Source organism: Phaethon lepturus, unplaced genomic scaffold, assembly GCF_000687285.1.
Source record: "Phaethon lepturus isolate BGI_N335 unplaced genomic scaffold, ASM68728v1 scaffold43138, whole genome shotgun sequence".
Taxonomy (NCBI): Eukaryota; Metazoa; Chordata; class Aves; order Phaethontiformes; family Phaethontidae; genus Phaethon; species Phaethon lepturus.
The window spans coordinates 36,178-57,536 of NW_010560613.1; the positions used below are offsets into that span (position 1 = coordinate 36,178).

Here is a 21,359-nt window from a genome sequence, read left to right on the forward strand (position 1 = left end):
GCACAAGCTGGATTTTTCGGTGCTAACCAGAAACTTGCATAGTTAGTAAGCACAAAGTTTTTGGAGGTGAGGTCGATCTTTCCCTTTCCTTTTCACGCCTCTCTGTGGTTCCTGGCATTCTGGTTGCACACTGTGCCAGAATAGCCTGTACAGGCACACCCCCCCCACACCTCAGGCAGCAATGTCACTGACAACCAGATAATGCTGTGCACGCTCAGCAAGGCATGAGAGCTAAGGTTTAAAAAAAAGGGTCATTCTTCTCATTAGGAATGGCAGACTGCTCAGCTGCAAAGCCACAGCTGACATCCTCAACAGAACACTTGGAGGAAGATTTAAATTTACTCTGGCAGATAATCAACTGAAAGCAAAAAATACCAAATTACCAATGGGTGGTATTTCTAAAATCACTCCTATGCAAACTGGGGCTGCCCATGTTTAGAACTGGAAAAAAAAAAAAAGGTAAAAAAAAAAAAAGGCACTGAGACTGTACCCAGAAGACACTGTCTTTTATGGTTTTATTACTTTTCCACTCTGCATCTGTTCCAAACCAACTTGGTCAGATGTAGATGCATAAATCTCCTTTGCTTTTTTTTTTTTAAGGCTTAATAATTCTGTAACAACTTTTGCCCAAACCAGCATGGTCTGGCTTCAAGCACCAGAGCACCCTTCCTGCAGACGGCTCTGAGAGATGTAAGTGTGTGTGGATCACCAGAATAAGATGACTCCTCCTCTCCCGGACCCCCCAAAATAACGCACAAGCTGAACTTGCACAGTGGTCAGTCTGGCAGGCAAGTGCTAAAAGCCGGTAAAGGTTTCTGAACTCCAGAAATGTTGAAATTCCTCTTTGCTTAGCCTTGCCCACACCAGGATATTGGTTGAGTCTTCAATTTAAAGGTGGACTTTTGTCCTTCAAAAGCAAACCAGTGTTTTCAAGGAAAACCAAAGGACATACTTGGAAACATTTCTGCTTACTACCCATTGACTTCCATCTCCTTATTCCTCATTCCTTATTATTACTGATGATATTTTGCAGTTCAAGATGTTTTTATTCCTCTTTTTAGGAGCTACGTGTACAGGACAAAAGACTTTACAGACAAATAAAAATTTACAGGTTGCTGCCATGAAGAGCTTACAATCAAAATGAGACAACTGGCACAGCAGGAGCTGACAATAAAAAAGAGGAGTGAGGGGAGGAGAAGGAAATTCATGGAGGAGCAGATGGAGCAAATTAAGGAGAGATCCTGTAGCTGATACTAGAGTCATCTCAGAAAATGCCTTGGCACAACAGGTTGAGACATCTGGTGAACAGTGAAAACCAGAAGCAGATCAAGCTAGATGACATGCATGTTGCATGTGTGCCTAACAACAACAAAAAGGAAGAAAATATCCCCAGCAGAAGCAACATCCGCTGGCGAAGGACGCAGGTGCGCATCTGAGCACGGCCAGCTTGAACATCCCAGCACCACGGGGCTGTGGAAAGGTGGAGTTTCCCACACCAGGACAGAGCTCACGCACATGTCTGAAGTCCGATGACCAGGTGAGATCCCCAGTCAGAGCAGAGGCATCAGCCCAGAGACCAAGGCAGCATTTCAGAGGCCGTGGGGTTTTTTCTCTTCCCCTTGACTTTCTCGTGGCAAAACAGCAGACTCATACACCCCCACCACGATTTACTTGTACCCAGTAAAAGAAATTCCTTGTTTTTGTAAACAGTACGATGAGTGTTACATCTTTAACACTGTAATTTGCTCATGAGAGTTAACCTAGGATGGGATTCACAGGAAGCACTGGATAAAATTCACATTATAGCTAGTTTGGTAAGCCATATCAGCAACAATAAAGACTGCTTCTGTGCCTGAACTTCAAAGGGACGGTTATCTCAGTCTGCAATCACCTGACAATGGCTAGAAAGAGAAAAATAGGAAAATCTAAGAAATTACTTGGCTTAAAAATCCCAGCTTATGTTTCAAGTCTGTACATATGATCTAAAGTTCAAAATTGTTTTGTTCCATTAAAATGGGTGAGAAATAAGCTGGCTGTAAGCTCCTGTTGGGGGGCTTGGAGGCTGGCTCTGGTTTGGGGTGGGGGAGGGGAGAGGTTTTTTAAGCACCAGTCATTTAACACAGCTGGTTTTCCTACTGCCGGGTCGATTCCTCTGGACTACGAGCTACTGAATACAGAGCAAACCCAAAGAGCTGAAGTTACGTGTTTCGTCAAGACAGACTAACTGATCTGCACTGTCAGGCTTTGGCCATACCCTAAGCCCAGATATTGGCCATAAAAGGTCCCTGGCTCTTCAAGACACTCAGCCCCGTGTATAATCCTGACCAAGAACAGTTTCCCCAGAGAGAAAAAAGCTCAAAATCAAATGAGAAAACATAGCTAAAGCACCAACAGTACCTATCTGTACTGGATTCAGGGCACTCCATCATTTTTCTCACCTGGCAGGTCAAAGCAGCCTGTCAGGGGCCACAGTGAAGGAAGAACCTGGCTGCAGCTGAGAGAGACCAAGCAGTCCCCAATGAACATGATGGAAATACCTGCAGATGAGAGCCCTCCTGCTTGCTACACACTCCCCCAAAGGTCTTGTTGCACAGATTTTCAAGCCCATTTGTTTCCTGAAGGGAAATCCTTGGACATAGAAGGAGCAGGACTCTCAAGCTGCCCTCTCCAGGAGGCAGTTACCAAATGGTGGTCCCCTTTGGGTGTAGAAGCTGGGTGCCGTGCCAGGGACCAGCTACACAGCAGACACAAAGGCAAGCTGAGGCTACAAAGCGTGTCTCTGTCTTTTCCCTTAGGCTCTGGCGCACTCAAGTTAAATGCATCTATGACAAGCTAAGCATGATTTGGCTCTCCCATCTACTATGTAACAGACTAAAATAAGCAAATGTTCAACATCACACTCCGCATCTCTGTCATATCTGGATATGCTAGGAATCAGCAACCTATAGCACAACAGAAATGTTTTCAAGCTTTTCTGTTTTGTTTAATGTATTAAAAAAACGGTAATAGTGTCACAAAGCCAAGTGGGTAGCAAGTAATTGCCATCATTTTGTCACAGGCTATGTCATTGTGTTTGGAGAACTGTATTGCCAGCATGGCTTTTGGACTCCACATACCAAAACGCCAGATTCCTTTGACCATAAAGAATTTCACAAATGCTGTGATTTTATTTATAAACCATTTCAACAACACTTTTACTAGTCAGCTATCCACAAACAAAAATGGCACAGTAACTTCACAAAGGAAGATGGTATGTGATGACGAAACATCAGCACTTAAATCTTTTCCTTTGTTTTTCCTCCTGAACATTGTGATTATACCAGGAACTTAGAGTATCTTTATTTTTAACATCAACTCACTCTACAGCATGGTACCTTTCTGTTATTTGGGCACAAGGTTGCAAAATGCATGTGGTTCTTCTGAGCCTTTCAAAGTTCTCACTGCCATAACTATCGGGCTACAGGTGCAATATAGTGGCATGCAAAAGAAATCTGGGCACTTACCAGCTATTGATCCAGCCAAGAGCAGATTTCCAGGGCTAACCCTCCCATCCTCATTTGCAAATGAAGCTTTCAAATGAGCATAACAGGGGAAGTAAATGGCAGAGAAGGGGATGTCTCGCAAAAAACATGCCTTAGCACCCTGTGTTGAAAAAAAAGAACAAGTTTTGAGAATGAGCAATTTAACATGATGAACTATGAACACCAGAGAACAGAGCAACAGTGTATTTTTTTTGTTTTATTGCAAAGGGCTTACAGAAAAAGCATCTCCTTCTCTCAAAATTTTGAGAGATTCATGTATTACCCTGCCGAGGAGTGTCTTATTGTTTCCTGGTTCAGTAATTTCTATCATTTTATTTATCTTGTCTACTTGTTCTCCCTCACTCCCTAGTACTGTAGTTATTTGTTGGTAACAGAGAAAATGTCACGTGTTGGGGTAAACTCTGGTAACACCTTTGCAGAATTTTAAACAGTTGACTCTGTAGCCATGCACCTGTAGTGGGAGTTTAGGATGTAGCTGAAGAAGATTGAGCTACAGGACAGGTCCGTCCCCTCTCATTCCCACTTAGAATAAATACTTCAGGGAAAACAAGTGCCCAGCCCATGCATCTGTGCAGACATTGCAATTGACAATGCAACATGAATCAAGGGAAAGACAGAAAGAAAGAGAGTAGGACCATAACACTAACTCTATTGCAGAACAGTAGCAGGATGATTTACTTATGATTTCTGAAGTACATGTGATCTGGGATGCAGTTTATTTCAACTAAGTTTCAGTTCTTAACTGTTGAATTTGCTTTGTTATCAATTTTGTAAGTAAGTGGTACAAACAGCCAACAAAGTTACCAGCAATAGTTTCACAACTAAGAGGGTGGCAAACAGGCAAGGAAAGTTCTGGGGTACCAGCAAGCAATCAAAATCAACTGTTTTTCAAGCAGGGGGAAAAGCAAAAAAAAACCACTATGGGAGGCGATCAAAATAAAATACCAAATAATATCCATGTTTCACCAGCAAAAGGGACTTGCAGTCTGCCTTTTCTCAATATAGAGATCCAGAGGACACCAGAGCCTGCACATAACAGGACTGAGACTGGCAGGACAGAACAGACACGAGGCAGCTTTGGAAAATGGGTAAATTCTTTCAAGCTTGAGAAAGAAACGGTTTGCGGATGAGCCTAAGCCTCTTCTCTTTGAAGCGAGGGTGGAGTTGTGGTGAAACTGCTTGAGGTTCATCCATGAGCCCTCCCGAGGTGCCACTGTTACTCTCTTTCTCTTGTGTGTAGGTCTACCAGGGCATGGCTCAGTGCCAGACATTTCGCAGGGGACATGCTAATATCCACAGAATTTAATTAAATCTAATGATATGCCTGGACAGATCTGTAAGCTTAGCTTGCACTATAATAGCAGTTAAAATATAGTGCTTATCCAAGTTGTATGCCGGTTATCAAGCAAAGATGCAAGAGCTGCAAGGTGTCAGAAAAACTGAAAAGTCGCCTTTCAGCGAGGCAAGGCAGGGGCGGGCGAGCAGGATGTGTGACGGGAAAACCAGGTCCCGCGAGCCAGTTCGCAGGAGATGCTAATAACTGCAGTTTGCAGTCAGAGAATGCCTCTGAGAAAACAAAGATTTATCTAAAGCCAGCCATTAGATCTTCCAGTCAGACTTTCTGTCTGTCACGGAGTCAGTAACCGAGCATGGTGAGCACAACACGCCCTGCTCCAACCCCAGGTGCTTTCCACCACACTTTCTCAGCTTATTTCTTGACGTTTTCAGACGGAGAACTGACTGCTTCCTCTTGACAGTCTGTTCGGAGGTTAATGACTCCTTCTGTTAAGACCCTTTACCTTGTTGCTCAGCTGGATTTGTCTGATTTATGCTGCCAGTTGCTGGTTCTTGTTATGCCTTTCTAGATACACTAAGGAAAACTCGAAGCGCTGCCGTTGCCACTGCTCCGCTGTTCACCCACACTGAATGGCGTTATCAGCGACAGAACAAAGCGATGCTGGGCTGGATTCTCCTCTCAAAATAACCCGCAAAGCCCATACACTTTACCTTGAGGGCACAGAGAAGGTGAATCTTTTGTATGCACCAGAGACACAAGAATTCTGGCCTCACGTGCGCAACAGAAGCCCGTTTTACAGTTTACCTTTAATCTTCACGTAAAAACAGGAGACTAGGGTTCTACCAAGTTCCATGTGAAAAAAACAACTTTCTAATGATCAAATGTCTGCACTGTATTTACCTCACTAACGAAACATTCACAGACCAACATGGTTTCTTCAAAGATTTATTTTTAGAGCGTGCTTTCCCTCAGAGCAAATCTCCTCGCTGCCTTTGCCCTCAGGGCACATTACTTTTATTTTCCTTGCAATGTTGTCATTTAAGACTGCGCACATTCTTTCCTCTGCATTTTTTTCATACTCTGAAATATCTCGACATAGTTAAAATAACTTACGGAAATCAATAAACTCCAGTGTGAGCAACTCTTAGCCCGAATTGCTAATATTCCTCCCCCTTCATTAAAAGGCTCTTTTTCATGGGGCAGAAACGGCATATTGTTAATATTACTAATAATATACGTTCAGGTACACAGAGAGGAAGGGATGTCCATCAACTTAGTTGGCTCAGTGTAAACAAAACCTGGATCAAAACTTGGATCCACTTTAATAATAACCCGGCTTGGCTCTCGTCCAGCATCGCAACAGTCTAAAGTTTCCCCCATCGTTCCATTTAAAGTCTGGGAAAGCATGTTTAAAAGCAGGCCTCATTTAACTTCAAGTTAATCATCCGCAACCAGCCTAGGCCAATTAGGAAGGCTTAGGGAGATTGGCCACAGTATCTTGAAAAGCAAAAGCAACATTTATTTTACTTCTCGCACCTTTTTGATGTGGACAACGTGCTGAAAGCCAAAAGGAGTTTTAATCAATCCCCAGCAAGCTGTAAGGATCATCCGCCCGGGTTTATTCTGGCAGCCAAGGTGCAGACCTGCCAGGCATGAAATTGTTGGGAGATCCTACACACCATGACATGCGCCTCCCTCACACAGCAGCCGGTTGGCTCCCATCTTCAATCTCTTTAATAACCTTAAAGCTCTTAATCTCGGATAGTATCTCTCTGAATAAACCAACGGAGGAAAAAAAAACCCTGATTGTCAAAGATTCGGATAAATAAGCCCAAGTCAGTGCTGGGGCAGGTTCTTTAGCATGCTAATTCCTGCTTATACCAGCTCTACCTGCAAATAAGGCTCTAAACAAACTATTTCTACTACAAGGGGAGGGTAATTATACTGACAAAGGCACCTCTGTGTCGGGTTGGGCAGAAGGAGCCGGCAGGTCTGGGAGACGCAGGCTTAACCTAGTCTCCTGCAGTGAATGCACATTGTCTAGTGCAGGGGGAAAAATGCCAGACTGGGGGGACCTAGCAGCATTCAAGACAACAGTGGTGCACCTTGTCTGAGAGGGTTATTTAATGCTTCTGGCACCTGTACTTACAGCCAGCCCCTCTTTTTCTCCTTTACAGGTTTAGAATTTATTTGGCATGTATAATTGTTATTTTGATCCTATAGCTACAAACAATAGGCAGCATGTCATTTCTTGATCATTTTGCATTCTTCTTGGGTTTTACTACAGACTTAACCCTTTGGAATCGGAGTCCTAACAGCACCTAGCAGGTTTTGTAACAATCAGTCCAATATTACTGGCATTTGCTTTCCAGGGCTGTAATTTTTTCTACTGTAAAATGACATTGCCTTAAAAGCTGCTATAGGTTTTTATTCACATATATTTATACCAACCAAACTACGAAACTGATTTAGCACATCAAGTTAGAGGAATAAAATGCTGATTTCAAATGCTGTGCCAGCGATTCAGATTCAGTTTGCAGACAAAAATTATAGCACTTCATAGTTGGAAGGGGGGTTTTTTTGTTATTTTCAAAGAAAATTTCTGAAGAGCAGGTTCTCACATTTGAGAACACAGTCACAGATAGGCATGGTGGCTATAAATTAATGTAACTCAAAACTTTCACTACTCTGTTTCATATGTTTATCATCCTGCTGTAAACCCGCAACTTCAAGAGGTGAAATACTTCAGCTGTTACCAAAGCGACCAGGTGGGAGTTTGGTACACATCCTGTCACCTGAGATCACACTTTCCAGGTCAACACACCAGAAGTCCATTTATGAAGTTGTCAAAATTAAAATGAAGAGACTTTTGGAAGCTTTTCTGACTAGTTTTGGAAATGCAAACTGTGTTGGTGACATTAGCCAATCTGAGCTAAATACCTTGTAGTAATTGTAATCATAAACATTACCACAATCACCGTATCCTTTCCTTGAAGAACCATTTACTACCGTATTATTTACCGTCGTCTTAGGATCACAGGATAACTTTGCTGTGCAAAATTATGGAGTGGCACTGTCTGTGCCATGGCACTTTTCATGCTGTAAATCACTACTCATAATGATTATTTATAAAAAGAATAGTATTTTATTAAACATTTTATGGTAGATATTATATGGACATGAGTTTCTATGATGTACAAAATAGGTAGAGGTACTTACAATGTGTATTTACATGAGCACTTTAAAGATGTCTTTTGAAATCAATAGAATATAAATTCAACTGACTAACGGGACTTTATGCATATTACTGTATAAAACAGGCAGAAGACAGAAAATATATTAGCTAATCTTGTACTATTACTTCAATATCCCACTGTGACCAGAAATTAAATAAAATCTGTTAAAAATACTGAAAACCAGAAATGTATCCTTTCCCATTTCTGCCAACACAAATGGTATTTTGTGTTAGGTTAAATGATATTTTCCCTGAATGGGATATGTTGTCTATATATTTTTAAGAATAGCTTTCATCTACAGAACATCTGTAGCTAAAGAAGAATTTACTAGTCCTAAGCTTCCATGCATTTACGCATGGAATTGGTAAGAATTGGTGCTTTCACAGCAACAATTGCTGGCAGAAAGAAGACAAATAGAGGAAACAAATTCCTTGTGCAAAAGTCCTGTTATATGCCTGCCCAAAGAAGCATCTGGGTTTTGAAAAGTACAATGTTTTAAAATACTTATTTACACAAGTAGTTCAGAATTTTAGACAAAGGCAGAAAAAAATATTTGCTTTCTAGTTTTAAAGAACTACAGCGATTCAACCCAGCAGTCAGCCTAATGAGCTGTATGTGTCAAATATTTTTATTGCTGGAATTAACGTGCATTTTATTCCTAAACTGTGTTATCATTACAGAATTGCTAGTGCCTGAACACCCAATGAAGGTGCAGTGAGTCTGGGAGGAAGCTTTGACTTTAAATTGTTGTACTTACTATGATAGACAATTAGTTGAAGTAAAAAAAAACCTCTGTTTTTCCAGACCTACTGTCTTTAGTTTTTCAGTGGGGAAGGAAGAGAAACCATGGAGATATAAATTATCTGGCCTGGACCTCTATGCACCGTGATAGCAATTTTCCCCCATATAGAACCTTTTAGAGTTACAAAGGTACACCAAGATAATACTGAACTTCAAGGACAGTCTCCTCAAGGCACTAGGATGGTCCATTCCACTGTGCAGCAGGTTGAGCAACCATGTCAGAAGGCCATCCTGGATGAAAAGGGAACTAATGATTGAGCTGGAATGCAGAAAGTAAAAAGGAAGCAGACGTGGGTATGGGCTACCCACGAGAAATACAGAAACACTGCTTGGCCATGCAGCAATTGAGTCAGAAAAGCCAACGGTCAGCTGAAGTTGGATCTAGTAAGGGATGTGAAGCAGGAATCAAAAGGGCTTCTGCAAGAACATCAGTAGCAAAGAGACAATTAAATAAATTGTGAGGCTCAATGGGGGCAGGAAACAGAGTGACAAAGTACATGGAAAAGGCAGAGAAATTACTTTTGCCCTGCTTTTTACTAGTAAAATCTGCCCTCAGGCCTCTCAGCTCCACAAGCTTACCAGAAAAGTCTGCAGGAGCACAGCATTACCTACAGACAGAGCACTTAAGCCATCTGCACATACACAATCCCTGAGACCAGAAGAGACACCTCCAGTGGTGCCAAGATACCTTGTGAGGCTGTTATTACCTTCAAAAGGTCAAGTCAGTCAAGGGAGTTCTGATTACTGGAAAAAGACAAACAACACGCCCATCTTGAAGAAGAGCAAGAAGGAAGATCAGGGTAACTACAAGCTGTTTGGGCACACCTCTGTCCCTGTGAGGTTTATGGAGCAAATGCTCCTGGAAGCCATTTCCAAGCATATGAAAGGCAAGAGAGAGACTGGGAACAACCAATATGGATTATCCAACTCCCAGCTCACAACCTGTTTGTCAGACCTGTAGATGAAGGGACAGCAATGGACGTTGTACACCTTGACTATAAGCAAGGCTTTTGAGATGGTCTACCATAGTATCTTCATAGCTAAATCAGTGGAACATGAGCTGCACTCTAAGCAGATTAGCAGATGATACTGAATCAGGGGAGTAATTACTGTGCTATAGGGCAAGGATGTGTCTCTCTATTAAGAGAGACCTTCATAGGATATAGACTAACACGAACACCATGAAGTTCAAATCAGCAAATGCAAAGTCCTGCATCTGGATTGGAATAGCCCTATGCAGCAGTACAGGCTGAGGGTGAGTGGCCAGAAAGCAGCTTTGGAGAAAAAGTCTGGAGCATACTAGTGGCCAAGTTGAATATGGGTCAGCAATGCCTCTTCGCAGTGAAGACAGACAGCCACACCCTGGGCTGTTGTAGCAAGGGTGCAAGGGATGTGACCATGCAGCACTGGTGAGACCACATCTGGAGTCCTGTGTCCAGTTCCGGTCTCTCTAGTACAAGAAAAACATCGCCACACTGGAGTGAGTCCAATGCAGGACCATCAAGCCAGCCGGGTAGCCCATGATAGGACAGGCCACACTCAGTGTGGTCAGCTCTGAGAAGAGCAGGCTAGAGGGGGAGACGTTATCGCTCTCTTCAACTACTTAAAGGAAGGGTGCGGACAAGTCTTCTTGGAGGTGCACAGTGGAAGGATTAGAGGCAATGGACAGAAGGTGGAACATGGCCAGTTCCAATTAGGCATTAGAGAAAGGGTGAGGGATTTTTGGTTTGTTTGTTTTAAACCATGAAGGTGGTCCAGTACTGGGTCGGGTTGCCCAGATGATGTCCAGACTAGCTTTCAACACAAGTTATTCTGATTCTAACATCAAGTCTGCAAGTAGAGCAGAGCATAGATCTCGGTAGACTACTACTGTGAATTTTTCTGTGTCACTAACACAGTAGAGCACCGTGTTAACTTGACAATGAATGACCCAAAAGAATATTAATCTCACTAATACAGAGTGACATCAAAACTATGCAACCCAACTTCTCGGTGATCCTCAAATGGCTATTCATTTGGACTAGAATGCTGGGATAATTACAATCATAATCAATACAAGATTCACTCAGCTGGATGCAAAAAGGGTTTACATAGCATTTCCTTTGTTAATTTGTTGACATGAGACATAAGATTTATTTGTCTGCGCCTTGGTTTTCTCTGTTAATGCAAGACAGGAATATTGACATTACCTGAATCGGGGGGTGTGGGCATTTTATTTTAAAATCCACAGAAAGTGCTTCATAGGTAGAAATTAATACAAAACATAAGAATTCAAACAACAAGCAGTTGATCTTGTTAAGACATGCAGGAATTTGCCTCGTGAAGCTAAGAGCTACAAACATAATTCTTCGCATCTTCTGGCTGCAGTTATAATTAAAGTACATGCTTCCTCACTGACTACTATATGGGACTCTTACAGATTTTCACTGGAATTTCAGCACAAAAGATTCACAGGAACTAAGCAGAGCATGCCAGATCGATCTACAGTGGTAAGAACAGCTTTCAAGATGATTTATTACTGAACTGGGAAAAGAGAATTTTCACTGCAGTCCTTGCAACGCGGTAAACGAAACAGCACCAAAGCAGAGCGAGAGAAACAGAAAAGCCAGTGTGCAGCAGACTGGATGACCAGTCCTGATTTAAGAAGTTTGTAACTTATCAACACAGAAGTAAACTCACATTGATGAACAATGGAAACACTTCAGCTCTACCATGAGCTTGCAGATTGACTGGTAATGTTCTCATTCATCTCAAAAAACAACCGCTTAAAAATATCTGTGCTCCTGTTTTGAAAAATTATCATTATGGTAATATTAGTTTCAAGTTAACATCATGTCTTCTGGGCTCCCATCTTCCTGATAAATATACGATATTCCTCCAATTTATTCCATCTCTATAACAAGCATATCTTCTCCACTGCTGGCAAACAGACAAACCATTGATCTTTGCAGTCCATGGACTTCACCAGTGAACCTTTAGGTGGAGGTTCTTCCCATCTCAAAGCAAGATCTTTAAGGAAATTCTGTAAGCAACAGAGGATCCTGTCCCTCTGTACAGCTTCTCGTACTATCCCACCCTACTTGTTCTCATCTGGGCAGTGGCCATCTTTACATTTTCCAGGGACACAGCACTACAGGCACTTGATATCCATTAATCCAGACATCAAAAGTTCATTACTTGGGTGGTCAGTGGTGGAAACTGTTACAGAAAAATGCACTCAACCCTTAGATCAGTTTTACAAAAATTTCTAACAAGTCAAGTCGAAAAGGACGAACATTATGGTCTTGAACCAAAACTGATGGAGTAGCTAATTTTTGTTGATTTTGCTTTCATTTGTCCACAACAGGGGAAAAAAAAAAAAAAAAGAGAGAGAAAATAAATTCAGGCCATACTAAACAAAAAAAAACACGACAAAAAATTGTTATTAACTATAAAATTAAATAATTAACTTACATTTTCATTGTTAATTTTTAAAAAGAAAACTTACGGGGGGAAAAAAGACATCCATTTATTTCAAATGAAAAACCCTGAAATGAAAAGTCTAGAATTTTGCTTTCAACACCTGCAAAAGAAAGTTAACCAGTTAGTCCTAAATCATGGCTAAGATAGATCAGTGTTTCAAGAAATGGAATACTTACATGAAGGCCCATTAAGCCTAGAAACAAACTCCAAGATCCACAAATAAAGCTGTTTTCTGAAACAAGTATCTATTCCTGTTCTTCTGCAGCAATATGTATGGAGTCTTACTTAGATCTACTGAAGTAAGTACATTCAGGGCTTAAGATACGAGCCTTGTGTCTTGAGACACAGAAGACAAAGCTAAGACAAAGATGTAACATGCAAATGATAGACTTGTTCATGTTAGAGTGAACAGCATAAAAAGCACCGAGATAGACACAAAATCCTCATTTCTGTTTTATAGTTTTAAAGCTAATTTGACTCATTAAGAGTATAAGCAAATGTACCAAGATATTTCATTTTTCATTAGTAGAACATTTATTATTATTTGATGTTCACTTGGTCATTATACTTACGAAATCAACTTATTGGAAGCACCATCAGATAAGGTAGCACCTACCAAATCTAGTCTCATCTGAAATTGATTTTAGACCACTGGTGTCTCTAGGTAGCATTTACTGGGGCTGGTGACTTTGATGCAGTAAGTTATTAATCCCTGCCTGGCCTCACCAGCACTGCCAGCTTCAGCACAAGCATTCAGGAGAGGACTACTTTTGCCTCTAACACTGCTGCTCCACAAGCACCTCAAGGCAGTATAAAACTCCTGATACAGACAGATGGGTTCCCCATGCCATGAAGCCATTCCTCCCTTCGCCTGGGTACAACCATTATGAGCAGCTACAGAGTGAACTGGTCTGGGTTCAAGATAAACAAAGCCATAAGGAGGAGGAGACTTCAGTTTTAATGATTTTCCTATTCCAGATCATTATGTGGCTGCACCAACAGAGTTGCTGGCACATGGGAATAGGGGCAGATAGGATTGTGGTTTGTTTTTTTTTTTTTGCTACAGTGCCAAAGTGTTTGGTGGACAACAGCACAAACCTGCCCAATGACAGAGCTAGCTGTGACTAAGGGTGCACTTGGACACAAGCCTTCTGATGTGGCCTGTGCTCTGCTGAGTGGAAGACTGTGATTGCCAGGTTAAATCCTCCAGTTTTGTCAAATCAGTCAAGTTTTTGTAGGCAATGAATCCAAACTGGACATACAAAAGAACATGGGGTCCTTTGCCCCATGGAGTGGGGTGGAAGGGTGGAGAGAGACAAACAGGCAATAGAAGAGTAAAAACAAAACCCTTCTGTGGCTTTTTTTTTGTGGAGGTAAATAGACTTAATTAATGAACCAACGAAACTGTGTAGCTTGTGATAGAATAACCGCCTGTTTCAATGCAACATAGTGCTGTAACCAGCTCCTGTTCAGGTGTATCCCTTACAAATATTCACCAAGTATCTACTTCAGAAAACAGAAATAATTCATAATGCAACCCAAGACATTAATGCCACTTAAAAATGGGAAAATGTAGCAAATTCTGCTCAGCCACCAGGAGCATGTGCTCAGGGAAAAAAAAATCTTTAAAAAATGCTAACTTCAGTAAAATAGTTCATCACTCTCGTTCTGTGTTTTATTTTTACTAGTCCGAGTAAAAGTCAGTAGCTGCTCTCCATTCCTGCACAGCCTCAGGGATGCAGACTGTTTACCATATCCAAGTTTTCAGTTGTAAATGTGGACCTGATCAACACCATAATGCCATTTACTAGGAGTTTACACAATAGCATCAGCTTCAGTAAAACACCTAAAAAATTAGCAAGTCAATTTAAAGGGAAAAACAACTCCCCCTTAAATCCTATTCAAACCTGCAACTTCTCGACAGGCCAAAACATACATACATCTACTCGGGGGCAGGCTTCCTCTTTGTAATGTTAACAGAACAATTTAGAAGGATTGGATGCTTAAAAATACAGATGGATTTAAATATTGCGGAGGAGGGGGATGGTGGTTTTTGAAGCATCTTCAATTTATAGTTGCACTGCTGAAAATAAGAAACAGAGGAATGCTGCCTGCTACACTGGAAATACTGGGACAAATGGGTAGCGTGACAGCTTTCTCCCAAGAAGTAGGCTGCAGAATATGAAGAAACACCACACGGTGTTTTCACGACCCTTCACACACCCCCATATCTCGTTTCCTTCATCTAAAAGTAGCAGGCAGCATGTTAATCCTTTATTTGCAGCATACCTCCTATTAGATTCAACAGAAGATGTTTCTAATCCTGCTGCAGTCTAACATTAAACTTAACTTCATTTCTACAGATTTATGTGTCTATGTGAGGACAGTAATGTAGAAAGCAGAACTGCAGACTTTATAGTATACACTCATAAAAGCAGCTTTTTCAGACATTATTTGTGGCAATGTTCTTCAAAACTAGCAAGGGGAAGCTTGCTTTAGTAGTTTGTTTTTATGCTGGGCTCCCACTGTCTGTATTTCTTCGCTATTATTGTGTTGCAATTAATTCCCATCACCAGATTAACAATGGCATCTGGGGAAGCTGCTGAATCAAACAGAAGAGCAAAAGCACAGCTCCAGAACTGTAAGCTCTATATCATGAAGCAGATGAAAATAAGTTTTACACCAGGAAGAACATCAGGAATCACAAATTAATCCTCAATGAACAATACTTACACCTGCTGAAGTGAGAAAAAAGATCTGAGCAAGATCCACAAAGAACCACATGGTCAAAAACACAAGACAGTTTCTTCCCTCAGTTAGAAATGAAAAATTAAGATATAATATCACATAATAAGGAAGAATTTTTTTTTAAAAGTACAATTATGTCCACCTACGAAAGTTTCCGAGAACAATGAAATGATGTTTTGATTTGAAATATTCATAACTGGCTTTTAATGTATGTATGTATATAAAAAAAGCATACCTTGTAGAGACCAAAGAAGCCTAAGTCCCGTAATACAGTAAGGGCACTAACTCGTGGACCAGTAGTAATTTCTCCAGCCACCTGTAATCGAATCTTGACAATTTCCAGTGGATTGGTAAAGATCACTTGAGAACCTCCAGCCTGAAATTAAAAGTGGAAGGCGGTACATTGACCTGTTACATTATTTGCAGTGTATGTCGGGTTACATTCAAGAGAAAACATTTTTAAACGTGTTGCAGTCAGTTAAGCTATTAGCAGACAAGAGTTTTAATATTAGTTAATAAACTGCAGCTCACAAGGTAAGAAACCTACATGGCCACAAGATGAGTGCTCAGGGAAAACAGAGAGGAAGCAGGTCAGCCACTGCGGGACACTGCAGTCCATCAGACAGACACTAGCTCAATTCTTGCTGCAAGAATGCATTCACCAACACCAATTTATGCAATACTGACAAGCCAAGAACATTGTAAAGCAAGTAATGAAGTGAAAGGAAGAATTAGTAACGAAGTAAAGAAACTGAGATGTGCATGCCAGTACTTAGAAAGTGAAAACATACTACTGAAGAGTAAAAGTCTGGCAGAAGTTTTTTTGATTTTGGCATGAGTTCATACAACAAAGAACACAGGGATTCCAAAGACCAGAACTGCAGATATCTTTTGCGTTTTTAAAACCCCACTGAACTACCAGTTTCAGTGCCATTAAGTGCTGTTTGATTCAAGAGTCTGAGCTCCACATCATTATTTGTGAATTAGGTAATAAAGTAAGTCTATAGACCTAAGGATTCCATTAATCAATAACTGCTAAATGTCAGTCTCCATTTGTTGGGAAGACATCACTCAACTGATTTTAAAAGTTAGTTTTAAAACATAACAGTGCAAGCATTTTAGACTCCCTGCTAGTTCTAGTAAAGTTCATCTCATTCGCAGTATGTACTGCATGGCATAACATTTCTGCTACACTGACAGATCCCGAGTTAAAAACTTGAAACCAGAAAAAGAAGGTAACATGAAGGTTATCTACATGTATTCAAAAAATACTCATTCAAACTCCATCTGGCCCAAATTCAACAGTGTGTCATTCTAACTTCTGTTAATTTCTTGTGTGGCCCAACAGCTATGCCCTTCTCTAGGTCCTGAAATCACACAAACTATGCAAAGGGCAACCCTCACCCTCCCCACAAGAACTACTTTTTTCTAGAAGGTAATGACTAAAATGAAATAAGCTGCACTTAAAAGCACTTGCATCTAGCCATGTCTACTATGTAAACATGATGTGCACATCTTTTTTAAATTATCCAAATGTTAAAAGAATTAATCATAGCTCAGATTAACTATCATTCAAAATAAAAAATATGCACAGTAATATGGTTTAAATAATGTGCTGAAGAAATGGCAAATCGCACGAACAACTACTCTTGTCTACCACTTAGACTGAGCATACACAGTGTGGTTACAAATTAAAGTCTTTACATAACCCCCAAAATATCCCAAATGTTTCCTATTTTGACCAGAAAAAGCATGCTCTTGTGCAACTCAACTGGTTTTGACTTTCAAATTGGCATAATTTAATTTAACTGCTTTTACCAAACCAGAATCCTGGTACATATAAAACTGCTATTCTTGTTGCCATCAGAAATTAGACTGATAAATTATTTGGCACATATGCTGACTTCACTTAAACTGAAACATATTAAGTAAGTAAGCATTCAAAACAAAAAAATGAGACAGTTTCTTTCACTTGTCTGCTCATCTTGCAAAGTCTCAAAATAAAAAAAATCCTGGAAAGGTCTTGATGGTGAATTACAAATTCCTATGTAATAAACACTTTGGTCTATGTATTACAAATATTAAGCGTTCCTACATGCCCTCACACACATTTTCTTCTTAAAGGAGAAAATCCCAATTGCAGGTGATAAAGTTCATTTGCAAGGTTGCTATACCACAGCCATCCTGTAAAACACACTAATTAAAAACTGATACTAACTGATCTATGTTAGCACAAATAAACTACTTTCTCTCAGTATGATATGCTTGCAGTTCATTGCGCATGAACCCATGGAAAGTGTTCCTTTAATTTTCACTATGGGAAAACCATATTAAAATCAAAAAGACAACAAAATTAAGTTTGATTTATTATTATTAATGCACCAAAACACAAAGCAATTTAAAAATCTATAAAAAATGTTTGTAAGTGAATGCCATATTTGAAGAAAGGAAATAGAAACATATATCTGATTTTAAAGGAGAATAAAGGCAAATAATTTCTGAATTCAAACAAATGGAAGTACTTCAGGTGCTAACACATGTAATGTTTATGTTCGCATGTCCAACCCGGCTGCGTTGACTTGCAGCATTAAATGTTTGTGGCTCTGGGTAAATCACACAAGACTTCCTCTGCTTCAGCTTGCTATTTGAAAAATGGGGATGCTATTATTTACCCACCTCATACAATCAAGCTTGCTGCACTCAAATTTTGAAAACACTGAGACCTGCACGCATCAGGCATTACTAAAAAGACTACCGGTTTTGCTGCCCACAAAGGAGGTCTGAAGGAAGACACTGGAAACTTTCCAATGAAGTCTTTCCACAAAACTGTGTAGGTACTAGCCCAGAACTCCCTGAACAACCGTTGTCATCCTCTAAATTTGATCAAAGATATACTCCAAAAATCAAATGGTGAATAACTGAAAGTGATGAGCCAGACAATACCTGACAGAGAGTCTCGGTAGGAGGGTTTCTCCCACCTGCCTGCTTTGCGATGGAGAGGAAGGCTGGTTTATCAAGCGGTGCAGAGGCATTTTTAGCGGTAACAAGTACAGTTGCCTGGTGGGGAGCTTTTATCACCCTGTTGTTTAACCATCTATGCTGGTAACTGCAGCTCCTTACTCTCAAAATGAGGGGGAAGCAAACTGGAGATGGCTACTATACTCTCTAATGAAATGATTTCTTGCTTGTCTAGTACTGGTAACTCCTATTGCGTTATTCATCATCATAGTATGCAAGTGTCTCATAAATATTAATGGTCTTTCCTCCCAATGCTCCTGTGAGGAAAGTACAATGACTCTAGTTTTACAAGAAGGGGATTTGAAGAAGTGAATTGTACGCCCAGTGTGTGCATCCCCTATGTCGAACACACACAACTTCTAAGAGTCTCCAGATACCCTGATCAGTAGCTTGAATCACAACAGCATGGCTTCCATCTTCATTCGGAGTTTTTGCATAGTGAATGCAATGAAGGAAATGTCATTAATTTATTTTTTTCCAGTCTCTTCAATGTGCTAGTATAAACCATTATGGAAAAAGCAGACAAACGTCGTCAGCACATTGTATCATCCTGCTCCTTCATCCTGTTTGGCCAAAAGTTGAAGAACATTGCCTTCTTGCTAACTTTTGCAGTTGAAACTGTATCTCATTTTAAAATTTTAAAAAATGCTCCCAGAAGTCAGAATTTCAAAACTGTTTTTTTGGCCAGAATAAACACAGTTTAAGCTCAGGTTGCTCAGGCTTAATGATTTCTTCACTAAGTGTCACAAAAATCAACTTTATCAACTGTTTAATATAGATAGTTCCCAGTAACACAGTTTTTTCTACATTGAAGTTACAAACTTGAATACCCTCAACTCTGAATTCCTTATCGCCTCTTCCAATCATTTTTTAAAGAAACAAATAATCTGACTGCAAAAGCAAATCTATTACTTCTCAGTTATTATCATGTGATTAAAATAAAAACTGCAATTTTGAGTTATTTATAGGAGTAGATACCAAGAGGTACTGCATAGATAACTATCTGTAAGGGCCCATAAAGGGCCCATATTATTCTGAAAGAATTTAATATTTGACCTAATCACAAGCACTTATGGTCTTGTTTGATGTAAAGCAAGAAAATAAAAGGGTAATACCTCCATCATTCAAGAACTCCTCATACACACATAGCTAGAAATCTGCATGCCTATAAAATGTTCAATGTGCTTTAACACACAGACAGATAGCTACGCATCCACACACGTGGATTTTTAAAAACAAGCTTTTTTTTTTTTTTTTTTTTTTTAATTTTTGCAGTTCTTCAAAACTTGGTATGATATCACCCAACACCTCTCGATGGCAGTATAGTCTTGTACAGTAATACAGTACTGTCTGTCACATGCCTTCTTCTACTTCCCTACTTTACTGAATGGAAAGGAGAATAAATAGTTGAGCTTTTTTTTTTTTTTTGGTCCACAGGGAAATAAAACCCACTCTGTAGTGAAAAAATTAGTTTAATAAGAACCGCTTAACAACACTCAAGTTTAAGAAGTCAGAATGTTTTCTACTTCTTCACATGTTCAAATCACCTTGTAATAAACTTTACTGGAAAATAAACAGATTTTCACCCCCCTCATTACACTAAGACAAGAAATTCCTGTTCTTTTTAATGTAACTGCATTTTGTGCCCTTATGACATCAGATAAGAAATGAGCACACCAGACCCAACTCTCCTAAGGCATTCACATCTCCATTTGAAAGCTTTGGTATAGGTTGCAATTCAGGTAGAAAATTCTGTGTTTTCCATCCCAGAAGAAAGGACTAGATTCTTTTCCTTTCATTGCTACTGACCATCAACTGTTCTTGTGCCTCTAATTAACCTTATTACCTACTTCAAATCATAGCCTTTTTCCTGTTCTTAGCTATGAGCATTTAGGGTCAGCCTAGATCTCTCTTCTGCATCCCATACAACTTGTCACATATCACCTTTTAAGGTTTCATGGATGAAGAAAGGATTACTACTGCTATTAGAGTGTTAGTATTTCCCTGCAATATTACCCAGGGATAACAATTACGGCAATTGATAGCAACCATTAAAATACATAAGCAACATATTATATAATTATCCAAATCAACTTCTGTAAAAGAAATCGTCTACAATGTCTTGGTTACTCATTCAATTTACAAAAAGACAGCAGGTCCAAGTTCCAAAATGTTTAGTCAACTGTTTATCACATTCAGTCAGACTGAATATCATACACTGTCCCTGGCCCTTACTCCTTGCGAGTTGTTTACTCCTTGCAGCTTGTTTTCCTGTGCATTTGCTAGGATCCATTAACCCTGATTAAACTCAAGATTCCTAAAGTGCTGAGCGTACAGACACAAAATAAAGATTGCTCCCTTCATAAAAAAACTAAATTAAAAATGCACTCAGAGGATGCAAGAATGGAAAAATTACCATCCTCACTGTATAATAAAGGGAAACTAAGGCATAGAACTATTAAATGATTTACCACAAAATCACATCCCAACTCTACTACAGAGCACGACTTAGAAGCCAGATTTATGGAGTGCCACTGCAGTGCTTCAAACTACCTCCAAAAGTCTTGGTGTTTGTATGGCAAGAGATCCCAAGAGCATCAGATGAACTGTGCTGAGCTGCTGCAGAGGCAATTTCATTATGGACTTACCCGTTACCAGAAGAGCTACCGAGTAACAGTCATCTGTCCAAAGTGACTGTTTTTCTTATAGATTTCAAAGGTGACAACCTTAATTATGTGGCACTGTATGACAAGGGCAAAGCATACTGGTTCTCAAAAGCCTGGTTCTGCATTACCTTTTTTCTGATAAAGCCAGGCTTCAAAAATCCAGACAAGCCATCTCATTCTATTTTGTGTGCTCTCGTCTGTGGTCCTATCTATTCAGGATCCTGAAAATGCTCTTTAGCAATGGGAGTTCATATAGTAAATACCTTTTCTTCAGATCACGAGGAGATTTCCTGAGCCCTCAATCATCTGCTTTTCACTACCCCGACCAGGCTAGCACAGAAACAGCTTTCATGCTGCTCAGGCAGAACCGTGTTTTTCTCCAGCTAATCTTTCTTGTTTTCCGAGGACAGACTTCTCTTGGTCTGGCTAAGGTTTTGCTTTGGGCAGCTCAAGCAGCACAAGTTGCTAGAATCACAGAGTCTAGTTAATGTCCAAATGTGCATAAAATGCAAAGCAAGCTCCTTCAAATGCTCACGTGAAAGTGCTCACAAATGGAATTGCAATTAGTCTGAATAGAAGTACATTCCTG

General features: G+C 40.1%; 1 protein-coding gene across 1 annotated transcript in view; it reads right to left on the bottom strand.

Annotated features, from left to right (window-relative positions):
- SLC25A13 (solute carrier family 25 (aspartate/glutamate carrier), member 13) overlaps window positions 1-21,359 on the bottom strand; it is a 74,391-nt gene that overhangs the window by 2,693 nt on the left and 50,339 nt on the right. Inside the window, exons 13-14 of the mRNA XM_010293721.1 lie at window positions 15,322-15,462; window positions 3,504-3,642 (exon numbers count right to left, since the gene is read on the bottom strand). Coding sequence (XP_010292023.1) covers window positions 3,504-3,642; window positions 15,322-15,462 — 280 coding nt within the window. The remainder of the gene's footprint in view (window positions 1-3,503; window positions 3,643-15,321; window positions 15,463-21,359) is intronic.